The sequence below is a fragment of the Malurus melanocephalus genome, unplaced genomic scaffold (assembly GCF_030028575.1).
Source record: "Malurus melanocephalus ecotype Western Australia unplaced genomic scaffold, MMel_1.1 scaffold_325, whole genome shotgun sequence".
NCBI classification, from domain to species: Eukaryota; Metazoa; Chordata; class Aves; order Passeriformes; family Maluridae; genus Malurus; species Malurus melanocephalus.
This window is the reverse complement of record NW_026623557.1, coordinates 362,434-382,965: the sequence shown is the minus strand read 5'-3', so window position 1 is coordinate 382,965 and position 20,532 is coordinate 362,434. Positions and strand designations below refer to the sequence as shown.

At 46.2% G+C, this 20,532-nt stretch overlaps 1 protein-coding gene across 1 annotated transcript in view; it reads right to left on the bottom strand.

The window, feature by feature from the left end:
- Positions 1-20,523, bottom strand: part of SETD1B (SET domain containing 1B, histone lysine methyltransferase) — a gene marked incomplete at its 5' end in the record, with an annotated part of 43,236 nt that extends 22,713 nt beyond the window's left edge. The window contains 5 exons of the mRNA XM_057377795.1: positions 12,005-13,186; positions 15,855-15,967; positions 19,084-19,354; positions 19,847-19,945; positions 20,365-20,523. Of these exons, the coding sequence (XP_057233778.1) occupies positions 12,005-13,186; positions 15,855-15,967; positions 19,084-19,354; positions 19,847-19,945; positions 20,365-20,523 (1,824 nt within the window). The remainder of the gene's footprint in view (positions 1-12,004; positions 13,187-15,854; positions 15,968-19,083; positions 19,355-19,846; positions 19,946-20,364) is intronic.
- Positions 20,524-20,532: the final 9 nt, after the last annotated feature.

Genomic DNA, 20,532 nt, shown 5'->3' with positions numbered 1-20,532 from the left:
ATAAGAAAGGAGATAAGCATGGAAAACAGTCTAGCTTCCCAGCTGATAGCAGCCTGTTGAAGAATAGGTTGTACACATGCTGTATTTAAACAGCTCTAATCAGCMCAACTAGGCCAGTTTGTTTCTCTTCCCCTTTTACACAGTACTACCGTACCCTTGAGGATCTGAAATCACGTGGCTGTCACAGTTATGGCTGCATTTTCAGTGTCCTGCTCAGTGCTCTCTGCGTTTCAGTGTTAGCACTAACAGTGGTTTCATTTGCAAGACCTGGATGTCCCCAATCCAACCTGTGCAATGTTGAATCTCCTCAGAAGGGAGGGCAGAGATGAAGGAATTTGGGTCTTGAAGGAGAATGGGCGAAAGAAAAGAGTTTTTGTTTGATCATTCATCGGTATCATCCTTCAAGGCTCTCCTGCTCGCTCCCATCTGSCCTCAGATCCAGTGCCATTAGTAAATCCCACAGCAGCATCTCAAATGATGAGCCTGGTTTCTCCTTCCCCTCTCCAAGAGCTTGAGCTATTTTTGCCCTGGATTTCCAGGGTGCATCTTGATCTGTCCAAGCAGCTGGGAAGCAAAGGTGCCCACCTGTTTCTGGCACCCGCAAGAAAAGCCAGAAGCCCATATCCCACAGCTGATGGAGGTAGCCCAGAACTGCCCTTTACAAACACACAGAACTTCTACTCTCCAAAAGTGTGAAATGAGTAAGGGAAAAGAGTTAAAGYGCTGATTTGTAAGTGAACCTTTCCTGAACACTTCTGAGATTYCATGAGCCCTCCACTGCTGGCCTGGAAGGTCACACAGACACCACACCACACCACTCTCCTTCCAGCAGCTCTGTTCTAGCCCAGCACCAGCTATTTGAAAAGAAATCCGCATGAAAGAGGGAACATRCTGTTAATAAGGTCTTTAGGAACCTCATTATCACCCTAACTGCAGTCATGGTGGCTGCATGGTATGGTTTCAAACACGAAAACCTGTGGCTTTCTGTTCTGGAGAAAGCCACCACCYTCACCGCTGACAGGAGAATGGGACATCTGCTGTGTTTCTGAAATTCCCAGAAAAACTGCTGCAGAGAAGGTGGTTCAGCCAGCCCACATGATCTTGAGTGACAAAAAGCATTTGCCCACTTTGGACAAAGCCCCCACTGGAGGTGGYACAAATGCTCTGGGTCTGCTGGGACAGTGGTGGAGTGACCCTGGGGAAAGGGAGGCTCAGGAGACACCAACCCTCCCTGGCTGTGACCAGACAGACCTTCACAGAGTGACCACTAACGATGAGTGGCACCCTAATGAGCTTAGCAGCTCCTCATTTTCTGAGCATTACAACACAAACTAACAAGTCCTTCCCAGCAAAGCTGTAGATGCATTAAAACCCAGCCAGACCACAGGAGATGCTTCACTGTGAGGAGCCTATTTCCAGTAGCTCAGTAGATGTTCTTCCTCAAAAGTAAGGGTGAGGCCAGAAGAAACAGTTCCCCTTTGGTAACATTTCTCTTCTCTCTGGAAGCATCTTGAATTTTTCACTGCTTTATTTCCAGCTTACATTTTCCTTCTCTTGCTGTACTCAAGACTTAACTAAGTGCATRCACTTAGGGAAGACAGAATCAGGCTCATCAACTGAGGAATGTAACATATTAATTAAAACAATAAAATCTTTTCCTAAGACAAGCCTTAGAGTAAGAAATACCTCCAAGTTGTCCTTTTTCAAAACCTGCTCAGTGAGGGAAATGCAACTTTTTCCTCCTACCACTCCCTTTGGGTGACAGAGACACAACCCTTGCAGCTGCCAGCTGCTGACTGATCCCATAACCAAAATAATCCCKGTGCAGGACATAACATTTCTCATGGCCTTCAAGAAGATACCAAACTTTTACTATCAAACKATCTCCACTATATGCAAAATAAATTGTAAAACCACAAGCGCTCTAAAGCACAGAGTAGAAATACCCCCCAGCTGGGCTGCATTCCCACTGCCATTTGTGCAGGCATAAAATATGCATAAAAGAGAGGAGAGGTAGTGTGCTGATTTCCCCACCTGTCCCCTAATTAGCAAGCAGGAGGTTTAAACAAACACATGGAAACACTCTTCACCCAGAACAAAATTCAGCTGTGCACCTCACTGTTACAGGATACCACACAGGCTCAGGAGTGCAGATGGGTTGAAAAATGGATTAGATGTTTGTGGAAGACAGGTCCAGCAGCAGCTACAGAGMTGAGCATTGCTAATCTGCTGGTCAGGAGGGACCCTAGGGGAGCTGCTGAGAGGCTGCTGCACAGCACCCATGGCAAACTCTCAGTAACCCAGAGGAACAAGCCCCCAACAACACAGAGAGACAAGGAAAGGTAAAGATGGGCCTTTTCCTTGCTTGCTGATGAGTTAGTCCAAAGTYTCTCCTGCTCTCTCTTGCAGCAGAGCTGTAATCAAGCTCCCCCATGGGTGACTGCTCAAGTGGAAGGGCAGCATGTCCAGGGCAGAGCCTTTCAGCAGCAGCCAGCACTTGGTGATCCATGTTCTGCTCCTCAGACCCACCACTCCATGTTCTGCTCCTCAGACCCACCAGGCTTTTCCAGGCCTCCCCATCTCGGTGACACTTTACCCACTTCTTTGCTACCTGCTTTAAAGAGCTTTGCTAATACGCACTTTAGAGATGAGTAAAGCTCTGCAGAAGCTCTCAGCATCACTGCAATCTTGAGCAGACACAGCTAAACCCCTCTCAATCACACAGCTCTTGTTTGTATTTTTAAAGCAGTGTTGCCATTAGAATGGCACATTAGTATGAAGTTATATATGAAACCTTGAAAAGGCAGGTTACTTATTTAAAGAGTTATGTGAAACAGTTGAGAGACAGGCACAAAACCAGGCAAACMCAGCTCTATGCTCCTGCATTCCACACCCTGTTCACTGATCCAGGTGCCCAGCTGGAAGGCACAGGCATCTTTTTATTTTTGAAGCAATTCTGCAGGAACAGCTGCTGTGGTGGTTTGCAACTCATCATTTATTACTTAGCACCGTTTGGCCTCAGCACCTTTTGAAACACCAGAGCTGCAGTGTGGTACTCACATCACAGACATCATCCACACATCTCACTGGACATGATATTAAAACAATTGCACTGCTCTTGATACCGCAGCTCAGCTAAAATAGGCAAAATACTGCAAAAACTGTCGCTGCTCTGACTGCAGCCCCAGCAACAATTCAAAACAAAGTCATGCAACAAGACTTCCTCAAGCTGAAGCCTGAGCACCCAGCCCAGCAGAGATCCCAGCTGGTGCCCTGCAGCCAGGCCGGGTGCTCCCAGGGCATTTAAAAGCAATCCCAGCATCAGGACACCATTCTCCATCAGGGCTCTGCTGGGGCCAGGCTGCCCCTTGCCACCAAACCCACACAATCTGCCTGCTTCTCACTGACCTGGAACACACCTCAGCTTTGCAAACCCCTCTGCTGTTACCATTTTTCTGAGGTAATTTGTGAGACACRTCCCACCTAACACTATATTAACACGCAAATAAATTTGTTGAGATTTCCTTGTCAAAATTCATCCTTTCACACATGTCTCCATGGCATACATTCCACTGGTAGATTGCCCTTTATGTCGTACTGTAATTTGAATAATTTCATGCAGTATGAAGGATTTTCATATTTTCCWAGTATTTCTTTTTCCTGAAAACAGCAAAAYGCTTGTAGCACCATGATAACAGTTGCTTACATTTATCTGCATCCTTCAAAGACAATATTTCAATTATCTGCACTGGAAACTCTCGGCCACATCTGGTGACCAAAATGCCACGTTTGGCAACTGCTTAGCAACAAGGACTTGATTGGGAAACGGTCCCCAGAGCCATGTGCCAACATCACACCAGCTCCTGCTTCCGCCAAAAAACACTGCTAGCACCTCAAATAGGTATATTTTGTTCTGCCTGGGATACACAAGGCACCAGAAATAACAAGCTCCTTTGGGAAAACAGAAACCTGGAAAAAAAGCCGCCTACTTCAGCAATCTCTCCCCAGGCTCCACAGGGAATGTCTCCCTGGTGTGTGCAACACATGTTGATCCTGCACCATGGGAGGAGAAGAAAACATGCTGCTTGGACATCAGCACAAAACTCTCTCTGCTCAGTGCCAAACACGCTTCTTTTGGAAAGAATCTGGATGTAAGAGAGCAACTCCCACTCCACACCACCCACAAAAGCAGCAGACATCTGATTCCTTGACCAGGACAGCAAAAGKCCCAGGAAAAACAAAACCCCATCCATCCTTGATGTCACCCAACCTGCACCAYCCTCAGCCCTCTTCTTCCTAAGGCTCCAGCAGTAGCTGAGGACATCCCACCTTGAATGCTTGAAGGTGCAGGCAAAGAGGAAAGGCAGAAAGGACTGGCGGAGACCATCTTTGATTCTCCTCTTTCTCTCCTCCTCACCATTCTCAGAGCCTTTTTCCTGACTATCTCCCTGACTTACTGCCTGATACAGAGAGAGAGATTGGGCAAAACGCAGGTGAGCTGGTCAAAGGTGTGTGATAATTGCACTTGGTTATCAACTCCACATAAATACACAGTCCAAACAAAACCACTCRGAGCAGCCAGCAACTCCCAACGCCACTAAAAGGTGCCTAAGTGGAGGGAAAACTGGAAGTGGAGCTCCAGCTTTCAGAGTATTTGCAGGCAAACCTCCCAAGCCCAGGCACTGCTGGCAGCTCCGTGTCCGGGCGGTTTCGGTTCCGGCACAGACTGTGCCGCGGGCTCGTGGTGCCCTCTGTGCACAGAGCCATTGCCAGAACCCAAGCCACCAACAACTTCCTCTACTCAAGCTGCTCCTGAAGCTCTTGCAGCAGCCAGAAGAGCAAACCTGTTCCACCTATAGTAGCCTGGAGAGAAATGAAAAACCCCAGTTTGCTGCCTCGCTCTTTCTGCTTCATGGGGTCTGTCTGCACCACTGGAAATGTGTGCAAACAAACACTGACATAATTCTAATAAAAAAAAATTTTAAACTTCTATTTTTTCCCTTTACCATTTTCTTCCTTCTTTGTTTTTTCAAATATTTTGTTTTTAGGAGCACAAAATTTGAGCAATCTTTTTGTCATGATGGATGGGCATTTCCAAAAGCAAGCACTGCACTTTCATAATAAATCCTGAGACAGCAGTAACATGTCTGGGTCAAAGGAGCCCTTGTGGGCAGGTACGTGATGCACAGAGTTAACCATCTCACAAGTTTCATTTTGAGTTCTGCCCCGTCTTCACTAGGTACAAACAAGTACCCCAAACTCAAAATTAAGATCAACAGAAGGGGGGTGACAAAGTCACGGGCCTCAAAATTGATGCAATATGGAAAAAACGTTCTACTGATGAACTGTATCTATTTAGAGGACTYCAGGAAAGGCACCAGCCAGCAGAAATTTGAATAAGAGCACGTCTGCTCAGTGCTCTGTGTCAGACACAGACACATATAGAACACAGCGGCTGCTCCGGCATCTTCAAAACCAGACCCAGAAATTAGTGCTGTTCTGGCAGCTGCCAGCACAATATGTTAACAGCAATTATTTTCTCAATATTTCTACTGATTACCTAACACACTGGCACGTTTTCTCAGTGTCACTGCATGTTGCAACACACGCCGCCATCCAGTAACTTGTCTGCATTCCCTTGGTCACTTTTCACAGCCATCAGATGCAAAACGCAACTGGAATGATAATGGGTTGGAGAAACTGTGAGGAAAACGTGTCACTTCAATGTGAGGCTTCACAGCCTGCATTTATGACATCTGAACATTCAATATCGTCACTGCTAAACCCTGAGTGTTGTAAAGAATAGGAAGAACTCTGTAAGCAGCTAAAGGAAGATGCCAAGGGCGCTCTGACTGTGGATGGTGTGCAGAGATCAGATTTGCAGATATTATTCTGCCATAAGCTATGTGCTACGGTTAAACACTGTCATTTGGGTCTAAGTTTGCAGTGCAGGAGCATCTACAGATCACACAAACACAAAATAAGCAATGCTCTACCTATTAACCTATTAAGCAGTTCAAGTACACAMAGCCAGTCCACCAGGAACTGAAAATTTACAGAAAGTCATTGGTGGAAAAACAGAACAAACTGAGCTTGTGGTGAGAGTATTGTCAGCAACAGTGATTTATAAAAAGGAATGGCAATGTTAATTCTATCAGGTATGCAAAATGTAAAAGCCTCAAAGCCCTGGCCTGGTGTGAGAGCAAAAGAACCACTCAGCCTCCCAACCACAGCCTGCTTTCTATTTTTCAGTTACACTCCAGAGCATTTCACAATTTCCAGCTCTGTTATCAACCAGGGACACGTTCTCTCCCTCTACTGAAGTTGCTGGATATCCAAAAGAACTAAACCTCAAACAGTCAAATATTTTTTCACTCAGGTTTCCTTCCCCCACCAAGCATACATGTACAAGGCTGTATCACCAGGAATGCCAGGTAAATCCTATGCAATCCTGCTCTGAAAAAGTGACTGTAAAAAGGGACACTGGGCTTGTTACCTCTTGCTGCTTCCTCTACTGAACATTTATCTGGTCAAGCCCTCTGTTATGCTAACCACTCTGCAAAGCACTCCAAGAATCAAATCAGAGGCAAATAGAAAAAGTCAAAAGTGAAATACAACTGAGCAAAAAAACCAAGCAGACTCCTYTGCTTCAYATAAATTTTAGTAGGAGCAGCAGGYTGTCATGTGGTAAATGAATCAGTGTACGAGGAAGCAGTCCCTGCCTGTGGTCTTCTAGCATCAGTTCTGAAAAAAAAAAGGTAAAATAACAACCTGCACTTCCACTGCTCCASGAGCCTGGACATCCTTGCCTTGGTCAAGTTATCTGGGAACTGACCCTCAGCCCTAAGCATCCCCCAGAGAATACAGGGCTGCAGTCCTGCTGCAGGCTGCTCCCTCCTCAGGACTCAGAGGCTGAACAGATCTCTGAGTTCTCAAAGGGGCCAGCGTAGTGTCACATTTAAATCACCTTTTGAGGGATTTGTGTGCTGCCTTTCTTTCCTGAACAAGCTAAAATTCCACAAGATCCCCTGAAGTCCCTGTGACTTCTTGCTGCTGCTGTGCATGGGTCAGGGAGGGCAGAACTGAACCCACAGCTTACGCAGTTCACTCTCATTTTAATTTCACAGGTTTAGCATGGCTGGTGTAATTCACATGTAAAACCACAGCAGTCATCCAAATCTCTGCTGCTTGGGCATTGGCTGGCTGCATTTCTGGAAATTCATGGTCATAACATGATACCTATTTTTTGAGTTTCCATTAGGAACCGGTTCTGTCAGGCATGATCACATTTGCAAGAGCTCAGGAGGCAGGAAAATTTGAAAAAGTGTTTATGAGACTGAGCATAAATCACAGCTCTCAGGTTTTTCTCCCTTCTTCAATTAAAAGACTACATTCAGAGCAACCGTTTCCTCCATCTACTCTCCCCATCTCCCCCCAGAAATSATGAATCCCATTCCAGCTATAAACTGGAACCCAGATGTACCTATAGATGTTATATATACATAACAGCTACTTATGGGCATAAGGGCTCTTGCACAGTTACTGTGGAAACGAAGGTATCACATTTCCTGGCTCTTAAGGATCCACCTTCTCAACCCTAATGTGCATTTACCTTGAATAAATCACTTCTGAGCTCTTCAGCCCAGAAACATCTCTCAGCACAGTGATTGGGTTCATCCTTAGGAGGCTCCATGTAACTCATCACCAATGTCCCAGGAACATGGGGCTGCCCCCAGCCCACACAACCTGTGGGTGGGAGCAGGGTACCGGAGGAAAACATCCTCCTGCAGGCACAGATGGACTTGCTCCTGCTCAACTCAGCTCTAAGGGCATCAATGGCCCCTGGGGCAACCACCACAGGCACTGCTGGCACTAAACCCTCACCAGCTCCTCTCACTGCCTGGACAACACCTGGGCTCTGTTTCGTCTCACAAGAGTTTGAACAACTAAAGGCTGAATTTGGCTCTGCAGAAATGGGGAATCATTTACCAGCTACTGAAACAATGCCCAGTCTGGATGGGGATGCAGCAGCATGGAGCCACACAAGACACGAGGCAGTGTCTTGAGGGGAATGTCATCACATTCTCCTAAGGCTCCAGAGGGACAATATGACACTTCAACAAAAATTTCTTCCAGTTCTGGCCGTGACTGCACAAGAACCCGAAGATGCTTCAACACAAAGGGCAAATTCAGCCCAGATGTAACCTCAGGGTCTTCAGCAGAGCTTGTTGTAGGGCTGAGCCCAACCCACCCCACCTGGTGTAAGCACAGCTGGGAAATTCTCCCTGGGTAGCTGCAAGAGGACCCACTRCATCCACACAGCTCATCCCAGTGATGCTGCCCTGCAAGAGGCACCTCAGCACCCAGCATGCCATTAAAAACATTCACAACAGCCGGGTGAGACAGCTGGTGACAGCAGTGGCTTTCAGGGTCTCTAGGGCTGTTGGGCATTGTGTAACTYCCAGTTCACTCCCCAACCCATTTGCTAAAATTCCCAGCAAGCAGGAGAACTGCTCTCGCCTCATTCATGCTTCAGGATCTTTATTTTTATGATGATCTTTGGCGTTTTTAAGGTGCCACTCCCACCTCAGTAAGTCAGTGCTTAGCTAAACTACCAGGAGGACAGGAGACTGCTGATCCCTCAATTAAAAACTGCTTTTGTACTTATAAATCTGGAAAAATAYCATTGTCAACCATACAGTCTTCCCATTACACAACGGCTGTGCACACAAACTGATACATTCATAAGCTGAAACATGAAAGGCATCATCCATGTACAACAAAGTGACTCGCTGCAATCCTGTCACCCTCCCCAGCACAAAGGCAGGGCCTCTTCCTGTCACAAGCCAAGCCAAAACAAGACCTGGCTCAGATGGGATGTCAAAACGTCAAACTGTACGTACTTAACCTTTGCACTTCCGAAACAGCAAAGATCCTGTGAAAAGAAATTACTACAATTCTTTCCTTTTTATCTTCTCAAGCACATAGGAAGGAAAGTTTTCACACCTGTCCCTCAAAAAATTCCCTCTTATAACAATGCAGCTAAGCTTTTATTCTTTCCTTTTTTCTTTGCCATCTTCTAGTTTCTTGAAAGAGCCCTCTCTGCCCTGCCTTCCTGTCTGGCAGGTTGTGTGTGCTGTTTGGAAGGATCCTTTTCCTCCCTTTACCTTGTACTGCCCATATCCCACAGTTCCACCTCTYAGCCTGGTCCCCTGGCTAAGCTTAGCTGGACTTTCTCTGCAGACCTTAATCACTGCTCTGAGATTAGCTGGGTTAGGTGTTGCAGACAGATGCAGAGCCCTTCCTCTCCCACACCCAAAATCCCTGCCAAACTCTGGCTTAGGAGTATCAGACCRGATCTTGAAATCAAACTCCAGGGTCTTGCATGATAAATCAGAGCATTTGCTGGGGCTTGKCTGTACCTCCTTTACTTACAGCAAGTCTGGGGAGTTAATTTCCCTGACAATTGGACAGCACAGCACCTATAGAACAGATGTTACTGTATCAGCAATCATGGACAAAAACTGTGCTTGTTTTGATGGGAAACAGGAGCAGGGGTCTTTCAAAAGCACTGATCACCTCAGGAGAAACTTCCCTGGGACTTTGCTGGCATCCTCATAAATCCTGAGATTTTCCCAGAGCACCCACCCAAAGAGAGCTGGCCTGGGGACACGCTGTCCCTTGAAGAGCCAARCATGAAGTAAATAAGCTCAAACTCTCTGCCCTTTATTTCTTCCTTATGATACTTAATGAGCCTTCCCTATGCTAAGATATCATTCCTGCTYTGCTCCCCAAGCCACACAGTCACTAGAAATATTCGTGTCTGCCTTCCCTCTGTCTCGCTGGAGGATTCTCTGAAGGACTGCAGTTGAATAGTGGTATCACAATAGGCTGAAGCCGGAGGTTCAGCTTTCCAGCYCTTACACAGCCTCAATGCCCCTCTCTAACTCAGTTGGAAAGCTGCAGATCAAATTTCAGCCTATGTTAAGTCACTGTTCAGCTCTGCTCCTTCAGCAAAAGAGAGGAAAGCCAGAAGAGCCTTTTTTCTAAAGCAAAAAACTGTGTGGAGAGAAGGGTGGGGAAAGGAAGCAAAAACACATGGAGATCRTTTTTTCTGCATCACAAGGAGCAATGAAAGGCGCGGGCAACTTTTCAAACACGTCAGAATAGCTTAGTGTGATTTGTAACCAAGAGGAGGTTTGAGTAAACAGCTCCAACAACAAACATCAACTTTTTGGGGGGAGGAGACAAATAAGGTAGCAATGACCTGTACAGAGACCCCGCTGCCACCCTTCTGACTTCTGTAGAGGATTGAGGCACGCAGATCCCTTTGTATCACAGAACCATCTCTGTGAACTTCTGACAACAGCATCTCATCAAGGGGAAACCAACACTTAACAGGGGCTTCAACATCATCAGGCTGCTGCCCCATATCACAACCTACAGTATCCATCCCAGCCAGTCCCCCAAGCCCCATGTCAGCTACAGAAGTGCCTGACCCCACACACCATGCTGGCACCTGCCCATCTTCCTAAACACACTCAGAGGTGGCTGCAACCCACTTGCACGAGAGCAAGGACAGCAGATACAAACCCAGAAAGGCAAGGAGATGAGGGATGATTTCTTCATTGGTTTTCAGGCAAATAAAGAGTATGATCTCCTAAGCCTGCCAGACCACAGCTYAAGGAACCAAAACTCCATTCCTAATTAACACATCATCAGCCCCCACCAGCCAGGGRCTTGTCTCCCAAGGGGGAAGCCTGGATGATGAAAAAGAACTCAAGCAGATGAATTGTTTCAAAGTCTAAACTGGCAACTGCTAGCAGGTTAGGAAAGGCATGTAGAAAAAAACAAAATATCCAGCACAGTCACATTGTTTTCACAATTTAGCACCAAGACMGGCACTGTGTTACTGCTGCAGAGCTTTCCCTCCAATGAAACACGCTGCAAAGCTACGGCAGCAGCTCCTCCTCTTCTGAAATGCAGCCGCTTCTCCGGTGAAAACCTCACAACTGCAAACCACTGGAGGGAAATCCATTCTGCCAGCTTAACCCCGGCAAACTTTCATGAGTAAATTAAATTGATCTACCACACTCGGGACGTTTACACAAGAACAGCCCTCTTGACTGCAGCATTCTTGCACACCAGGGACAGCAGTTTTCATCTGCTTGCATGAAACCATTATAAACATTGAGGAGAAAGGTCTGGCATTTGCAAAGTTCTGTATTTTGACTTGACACAGCAGAACAGGACCAACACGTCCACTGCAGTGATACTCACATTTGTTGCAACAGACCTTCCAAACAGACATGCCATGCAACATAATTCCTGTCTGCTGGCACCACTCCACACTGCTCAGCTCTCTCCCCCTTCAGCCAAAAATGCCCCAGCAGAGGCAACAAGCTCAGCTCTACTATGGGAAGACTCAATGGAGCACAACCACCACAAGTCAACTACATCCCCCTTTTAAATACTCCCTTCCTCCAGAGCAAAGGGAGTTTTAAAACCCAGCAACTGTCTCCCGTTGGAATCAGACGGCAGGAATAGCTGAAGAGCTTTCACACACCRTACACACTCAGTACTTCAGTGCAACATGAAAGCCCCGTTAAGCAAGTGTGTGCCTGCATACACACCCTGCTCAGGGACCACAGCAATGGCAGAAAGTGCTCCATTAACTCCTCTAGTGGCTTAAGTGTCTGTCAACACCAGGACATTCACACAGCCTGAGTACTGGCCAAACTTTGGTGGCTTGTGCAGTCCTTGAGCTCTCCTGAAGCTATAAATTGCAGCAGGCTGACATTATAAATAAGGAAAGCTGGAGACTGGCAAATTGATTAAGACCATTACTTTGTGTCACATCTAACTCATTTCCAGCTGGCCTGAGTAAAAGGAAAAGCCACCAGAAACCCCACGCTCTGATGACACAAAGACAAGTGCAATTCCCCACCCTGTCCAATTCTGGGGACACGTGCAAAGCTTTGCAACTCAGCTCCAGCTCACTTACCTCGTCCATCTTTTCTGACGTTGGAGTCTGGTCACCAGGCACCATTTCTTTAGCCTCCGAGGTCTCAATTTTGGAGGTCCTGCTCAGCTGATCAATGGGAGTCATGCTGGCCTCCGATGTCCCCCGGGAATTCTGACTCAGAGAAGCTGTCCCAGGGATGGGCTCATCGTCATCAGAGTCAGGTAAAGGTGTGGGGCTGATGTCCTCCAAGCCTGTGCTGGAAGGGCGTGAGGAAGGTGTCTGGCCCCTGAAACCGGGCTGAGAGTTCGAACCGTACGTTGGGATGGGAGAGAGCTGGGAAGAGGAAGAGGAAATAGGGCTACCTTCCATTCGGATCTCATTATCCGAGTCATGCTCGTTAAGAAAGGGTAATTTTGTTCTCTGCTCTTTTAAGAGCATCTCAATCCTTGAGTCTAAACTGTTATGCTGCATTTCAGACTCCATGGTAGGGGTGCCAGGGGTCTCGCTCCTCTCTGGAGTCTGAGAGAAGGATGCTGTGCTTGGTTCAGGAACAGAGTTTGAGTCGGGTAAGGGTGGAGGCTCCTCTGGTTTCTCCTTCACTGGGACAAAATCAATGCTTGGGGCAGCACTGCTTTCCACAACCATCTCAGTGGGAGGAGGTGCAGGTCTCCGGTACTCTGTCTCCCTGGAAGTTTGGGGAAACTGCTGCTCTTCGGACTGGGGAAATACAGCTGGTGCTTGGTAGGGAGAGAAGGCAGATTTGTAGCTCGAAGAACTAGAGTGGCTCAGGGGAGGAGTGTGAGAGAACTGAACTGGCTCCTGCTGATGGGATTTAAATGTACTAAACTGATGCTCCGTGCCTCGGAACACCCCCGCCGAGGCTGAGTTGTGCACGTAGTGGTGTCCCGGGCGACGGTTGTACGCATCCATGAATTTYGTCTCGTGCCTCCTGGGTTTGTACCCACTGTCCTGCCCAAAATGGTACACAGGCGTTGTCTGACGGCTGGAGTAGGTGGAATCCTGGGAGAAGGGCGTCCCCAAGCGCGGGGTGTGGGGTGTTCCTTGGGACTGTGGGGTGAATTGGCTGTAGGAGTTYGGGGTGTCTTGCCGACAGCTGGAATAGGCTGTGTCATGGGAAAAGGGCGTGCTGCTGTTTGGGGTAACGGAGGATCCCGCAGAAGAAAGGGAACTGTCCTTCAGGCGCTTCAGGGAATCCGTCAACTGGAACAACAGAAGAGAGAAAAGCACATAAACACACACTTGTATAAAGATATTTATCTAATCTGTTTGGTTTTCAGAGGAGCTGAGTACCCAAGCGCTCATGCTGATTTCTATGGCAAAAAAATAAATAGGTTACAGCATCCCCAAAACCACAAACCATTATCCATTATTAACAATCYCCTTTGATTTAAAAGAAAAAGTCAGGCAAAGAGGCACTTGTCTGCAAGAGGAGGAAGAAGAAAGCAGATACAACAGTTTTCCTTATAAGTTATCCCCACAAGCATCAGGTGAACAGGAGACTTGCACACCAGTTATAGCTGAAAGAGTTCCAATTTCTAGCAACTATGTAATGCTTGTCTAAACTGCAAACAGGGGAGAAAATAAGAAAAGTCTGAGATGTGAAATTGTCTTTTTTTGTGAACAAATCAAAACATACAGAGGAGCAAACTGCCAGCCTGCAGCCAAACCTGTGCAGCTGACCCACAATCCTCCCTAGCACTCATCTGTGACAAGGGAGARGGCTACAAATATAAAAAGTACAAGAAGTTCTCAACTGCCAGAAACACCTTTTTAAAGCTTTTCACAAAGACAAATGCTCAGAGCACTCCTGATTGTGGCATTTGAAACTGAAACCCTACAAACCTACAGAGCAGCCAAATAATTGCTCTGCAACTCACTTCACAGGCACATTCAGGGGGTTTCTAGGAGCAGCCCTGCTCCAACTCAGACTCTGCTGAGTCATAACAGTGCCACACTAATCATCAGCTCCAGAATCAATTTTCCATAATGCAAAGCAGGAGCTCAGTGARAACCCTCCTGGTAGCAAGAGAGGATGGACTGAGCTCCAGCTCCCCAAGAGCACACCAGGATAGTCAACTGGTGAGAACACAGGCTGGCTGCTCCTGTCTCAAGCACAGGAGGGCAGAGAGACCTGTAAAATGACCTGCTTGGAACATGTCAACCCCATCAAACTCCAGCTGAACTCTCACCTGCCTGCTACATTCACACACCTCACCCACTCAGTGGAGTGGACTCGCTCTCGCTTTGACCCCCTTGACACCATGACCACACAGACATCAGGAAAGTTTCTTCCTCAACTGTTCTAAAACCCACAGAAAGGAGCAGGAAGCACGTGGCTAGTTTTAACAACATCCACACCCCTGCACCTTTAGTGTAGATGTGCTGTGGACTGTTTTCCAGTGGGGTTTGTGTATGGCCTGGAGGTGGTGATTGCAGAACTGTCAGGTCTTCACTGCTCTGCATGAGGGGAGGAGCAAATGCCAGGAGTAATTTACTAAACTACAATAGCAAACAAGTTTGTTGGCAGATTCTAGTGTCAAAACTACGATGCAAACAGTTAAAAGTTACTCACAAAGCAATAATTCTGGTGGTAATTGGAAAAAAAAATCAATTCAGGACAATAATATAACACATGAACACAATATCTAGAAAAATAATATTAGCGATAATTACAGCAGGGACTGCTTTGGGTGATACCATCAATTAAGTGTTCTGCTGTTAGCCCTGAAAAAGAAAAGTAAGAACAAATCTACCCATTTTTATTTGAGGTATGGAAGCAGCAGAAAAGATCAGTCAGGGTCTACTCATAGCAAAGCTCTCAGCAAAATCATTACTTGCCTCCCTTCTGCCTTTAAAAGAACCTTGCTGGTAGGGAAGGAAGAAACAATGTCTTGATTTTGTTACAAAGATAACAGGGTTTTGCCTTGATGCTGTTGGGGTGCTTGGTGGGAGGAGACATTTATTTTTTCCAGATCAATGGGATTTTCACATTCAATGTACAGCTCTTACTTGTCCTGAGAACACTTGATCACAGAATTAATGAAATCATGGCATTTTAAGAAGTTGCAAGAGTATAGAGAAGTAGAGAGAAGGAAAAAAATCTCTGCCAAATCTCTTTCAAATTTGATGTCTTAAAATGAATTTTTAAGTCACAATGAGGAGTAAAAGTACACTTAAACAAGCCTAAGAGGCTGGTGACTTCACACAAACAGGCTTCCCTTCCCCTTGACCCTCTCATGGCAGTGGGGTTTGCAGTGAAGCTGGTAATCGTGCAAAGCCACATAGAGATTTGTGCCCTAAATACTGAAGGACCCCTGGAAGCCTGCAGGAATTCTGTCCACTGCTTTTATCAAAAGCTGATTCCAGCAACTAATTAAGATTCTAGAAAATTGATGCCACTATTGAAGCTCAAACACCTTCCACCTCTTAGCCTTTAAGCAAGGCTGAAGTCCGTGCGCGCTGAGGATTACACACSGCAGACGCCAGGCCAAATGTACCATTGTAAATCATTCCCCTGACTTCAAGGGAATAATCTCATCTCAGGGACAGATCTGATCCAGTCCTAACTGCAGGAATTTTCTAATGTTAATAGGGCACGTTCTGTCGGTTCTGTAGGCTTTTTTTCACTCAGAAAGACAAAAAGCACTTCCCGTGCAAAGCAGGCACAGATCAGCCACATGCTCCACATTCAGAGGTACATTTGCTATGGCAATCATGAGCAAGTTTTATTTAAATSTGAATTAGTAACGTCCACTGGAACTACAGCAAGACACAAAAAAGCTAAATTAAAAATATTAAAATTGGTAATGTTAATGTTTCGATTTTTCTAGAAAGTTATTCTTTATAAAAAAAAGCCAAGCACACCTACCTGGAGAGATTCGTTCCCAGTTGGGGACACGTCCTGTTCGGTGCCTACAGGGAGGGTCTGAGGAGTGTAGAGACCATTAACGAGCAGTTCATAGAATCTCATGCGGGTTTCACCTGCAGAGAACGCAACRCAAGAGTTGATTAAACAGAAATATCACAATCTATGCAAAATTACACATTCTTGACACTCACATGACCCTGCTAGCACTCCCAGCCCACTGCATCCATGCGAGACAAGAGCAGTTATCACCTCTGAGCTCACAGGGATCATTTTTAAATAATCTGCTGGGCAAGTGAAGTCAGACACTCCCTTCTCCAGCCAAGACAAGGAGCTTTCTAAATCCTTTTTCCTCTTCTCAGCCTCCTTGGCAGCTCTGCTCTCTACCATGCTTTCTGGAGCGCAGCCGTTTCCCTCCTCTCCAAAGTGCCAAGCAAATAGCTYGCAGATTTGAGAAGTGAAACTCTCACCCAAGGGAGAAGCTTCTGCCAACACACAGAGCCACTTCAGAAAGCTCTCCCTACACACCTTGCTCATAGAAACTGCCTCTTACTAATGCAAATACAATGCATGGGAATGCTGAGGACAAAACCGTTAATGCTGTCTTTCTGAACAGAAACCAATTAATCCTTTTTTTTTCCCCCTGGTTTAAGGAGGACTCAGTGGCATCCTTCAAAGAATAAAGCCAAAGAAGCAAACTGTCCCATAGTGTTACTATGGGCCTTTTCATTAAAGTCTACAAAGACCCAGTTTCTTAATATTGAATTTTTCATTACTACAAAAACTTAATCCTACTTATTTTGCAGTCTGTAAGAAATCTGTCATCAGTTTCAAAGGCAACAGAATCAGACACTGAAACTGTCTGAATTTTGCTCTAGAAGATAAAGAACACATAGGAAAATGGACAGACCCAGCACTTGAGCCCAGAAAATGAATTCAGGCATTATCTCCCCAAAATCAGGACTACTTTCAGGAGAAAATCCTGCAGGATCAAACCCCAAACTCCCTGTGAATCACCCTGCTCAATTCAAAAACAAAGCACTCCTTAGAGCAATTYTGTCCTGAAAAACACTTATTTATCTTGAACAAATGCTGCAGATGAAGTTATTTGGGTATCAAATCTCATTTCACAAAGTCCTGAGCCACATCCTCAACTATGTAAACTGTTTTAGTTCAAGTGAAGTCATGACAAAATAGATCTCTTCACTGCAAGAGTTTTAAGATAAGCTTGAAAAACTAACACACACCACCCACACATGACACTACAATGCCAGGGATATGGATGTGTTAGGCTTATTTTCACTTGCTCTTCAGAAAGTATAAAGTTAATTGTTACAGTTTCATAGTTCTTCCTGGATACCAAACCTAATGCAGGAAAGTTACAGTCTCAAAGAGGTTTATGAATGTGAAATGATTCCTGGCTATTGCTCTAAGACAGGTAATTACAAATTGTGTCCAGTCTGTAGATGGATAAACTGAGCCAGAGAAGTTTCTTTAAACAACAGTCTCAGATGAGGAGACTGGATTTATTAGTTTCAGATTCCCAGGCCTATGCTCACGCCAGACAGATAAAAATGACACTTTCCCTCCTAATATTTATTTGCTACACTGTGAAAACAAAGTTTTTAACCAACCTTTCATTGTCTTGCAAAGCAGAATACTAGAAAGAAACGTTGAAGATGATACATATATATTTTAAGCATGGTCTAACCTGCAAATGCTATTTTAGGAACACCATTTTTACTTGATTCTGACAGATTATAGCACACTGACAGTCCTASTATTTTAGAGCAAAAGAAGCAACTGTGTGAAAAAAATACACTAGAAGCATAAAGCTGGCAAACAAAACAGCAATGCAATTTGAAACTGACTTCAGCATTTTCTCCCTGGAAACAGAAGCATAAACCCCTCTCATTTCCCTGATGTGCTACAAAGTTTCTGGAACAGCTGCCTGGTCAAGACTTGCAGCTTAGTTTATAAACGGGGGAGAACAGGGAGGAAGGTATTATAATCAGCTTGTTTAAAATGATTGTCATTAACATATCCATCACTTACAATCCAGCTTTAGCTTATATTATTAAATCTGTAAATGGTTAATTTGTCCTTAAACATGATTTTTACCTTCAARTTTCAAAGCAAGGGAAGGAGCCTGTCTGTAAAAATTAATGATACTAGAATTTCAGAGYATACACATGTAAGGTCAAGTCTAGCTCCCAACAGAAAATATTATACTACTACTGTGWTTTTTCTTCTAACAGTGGTTAGYAATGTCAATAAACATCCTGTTCTACTCTATCACATGTGGCACACCAACTGCTGYGCTGGTTGTGCACTAAACTGTTGAAACCTTTCAATACAGAACAAAAATACCYGCATTTTTAAGAAGATAGTGTTAGCAAAGTCTTTTTCCCAAGAAAGAGTGCAGCAAGTCAATTTTAAACTAGAAATGCCACCTTTGGAATGTAGAAATACAATCAGCAACTGACCCACACCTCCTCGGTTTTAGACATTTTCTAAAATTCAGGCAGTTTTCAGCAAAGTCCTTTCACTAGCACGCTTGGAGGAGAGGGAACAGACTAAACACAATGCCTTCATGCCTTCCTCGAAACTTTACAGGGCTTTCGAGGGCTTGGGGCTGGTTCCTCCAGGACAGGGAGCTGCTGTCGCTTTAAGAGCCAGTCTCACACTTACACACTCGCACACACTGACAAGTGCTGCGTGTGCACTCTGCTGTGCCAGCCCCCAGTCTGCTCTAAGTATCAATGAAATGCCAGGCACGCAGAGGACAGCACCCAGCCCCGCTGCTGCTGCCGGAATCCACTGATTTGGGTCCCAGGAACCACCAGGACTTGCCCAAAAATCCCAGGTTTGCAAAAGGCAGGTGCCACCAGATCCGGCAGCCCTGGCAGGTGGCTGAGAGGGACCAGCCTGGGGCAGGGAGATGGGGGACATGGGAGGGCATCGAGCAGGGACAGGGACGGGCAGGGGAYAGGCAGGGGACAGGCAGGATGGCAGCATTTTGCAAATTACACGGCTGTCTCTTAGCAACAGACAACACATTTGGCTCCACGTGACTCGCCCAGGCCCCAGACACCAGACCCGCTSCCGGCTCCCTTCTTATTTTTAATCACCAGATCCCTGCCCTCTGCAACAGCCTATGTGGTGGGAGTGGGAAGGGCAGGGGCTCCACAAACCCCAAACGCATGAGCCGAGCCGGAATGTGCCCCCTCACCTTTTGTATCCAGCTCCACGTGGATGATGTTGCCCATGACAGAGGTGTTGTGAAGGTGCTGCACAGCCTCCCGGGCACCCTTGACGGTGGCAAAGATGACTTTGGCAATGCCCAGGTGCTTCTTGTTCTTGGGGTTGTAGAGAATCTCCACCTCTTCCACTTCGCCGTATTTCTTGCACATGTCGGCCAAAAAGTTTTCACGGATGTTGTCATTCAGCTTGGCAAAGGTGACCTGCTTGGGAGGCACTGGCCCCACGTAAAATTCATCAATCTGGAAACAGGCACAAGGTGGGGAGTGATAAAAATAATTGGCGTTGTTAATGAGAGTGGGGGAGGGCCTAAGGATGGCACGGGAAGGAGAGGGTTAAAGTATCCTGTAAACTTTGGGGGCAAAAAAAAAGCCTCCAAGGCTCTGGTTGAACCTCGGAGCTCAGCAGAGGCTCTGCCGCTGCAGCCATTCAYTGGAACCGGCTCTTTTCTGGGCTACAAAGATGCATTTTGAGCAGTACTGTCAGCGGAGAGCACCCCCACTACCCCCCGCCTGAGAAGCCCCAGTCCCAAAACCTTCAAGTGATCTYGTTAGACAGATGCATTGATTTCTTGTTATCCTTATAGAAGAGGATTATTGTTAAACAGTTTGCTAAATAACAATGTTAATAGGAATATGACTGTCATTTAAACGGTCCATTAAACTGTTTGGAACTCAGGCTTCACTCCCAGATAAACAAGTATACAAAGCTAAAGCCAAAAGTCAGGGCAGTACCTTGAATTTGGGGACAGACAGCTCCAACTCCTTAGTTTTGGTCCATATTCGTCCTATCCTGGGATCCCTGACACAATCCACAGGAGCGATCCCCGAGTTCTGGGAGGAGAAGGAGGAGGAGGAGAGAAAACACAGAAACAGCAATAACAAAGCTTGAAATTTAAGACACAAATAAAAGAAAAAAATAAACCCCAAGGAAGCACGGGCTGTCTCAAGGGAAGGGGAAAGCGCACACACACACACGTGTCAAATTGCAATACTGCTGGGAAATGCACACAGATTGGAAACACAGAAAAAAGCCGCAGGTTTGGGCTCCTGACAGTTGAATACACAGTGTCAGGTGGCTGTAACTTTGGTGGCTGTGCGTGTCCCCCCCCCAGACCCCCCTCCCACACACATGCGCTATGGCGGGGATTACCACGACCCGGAGGGACCCCCAACCCCCAAAACGCCGGTAAAACRGAGGCTGGCGGGGGGAGACACGACACAATGGGGGAAACACGGGAGCCCCCACTCACAGGCATGCTGAAATGTTGCCCATCGTAACGGTAGAGTTTGTGCTGTCCTTTTTTCAGAGCCGGGTCAATAATCAACTTGTAACTTCTCCAATGGTGATTTCTTTTCTCGACAGAAGTGCTGGCTTGCGTGCTGTTCTCCATTCCGTTGATCCAACCTGAACGCGGGGG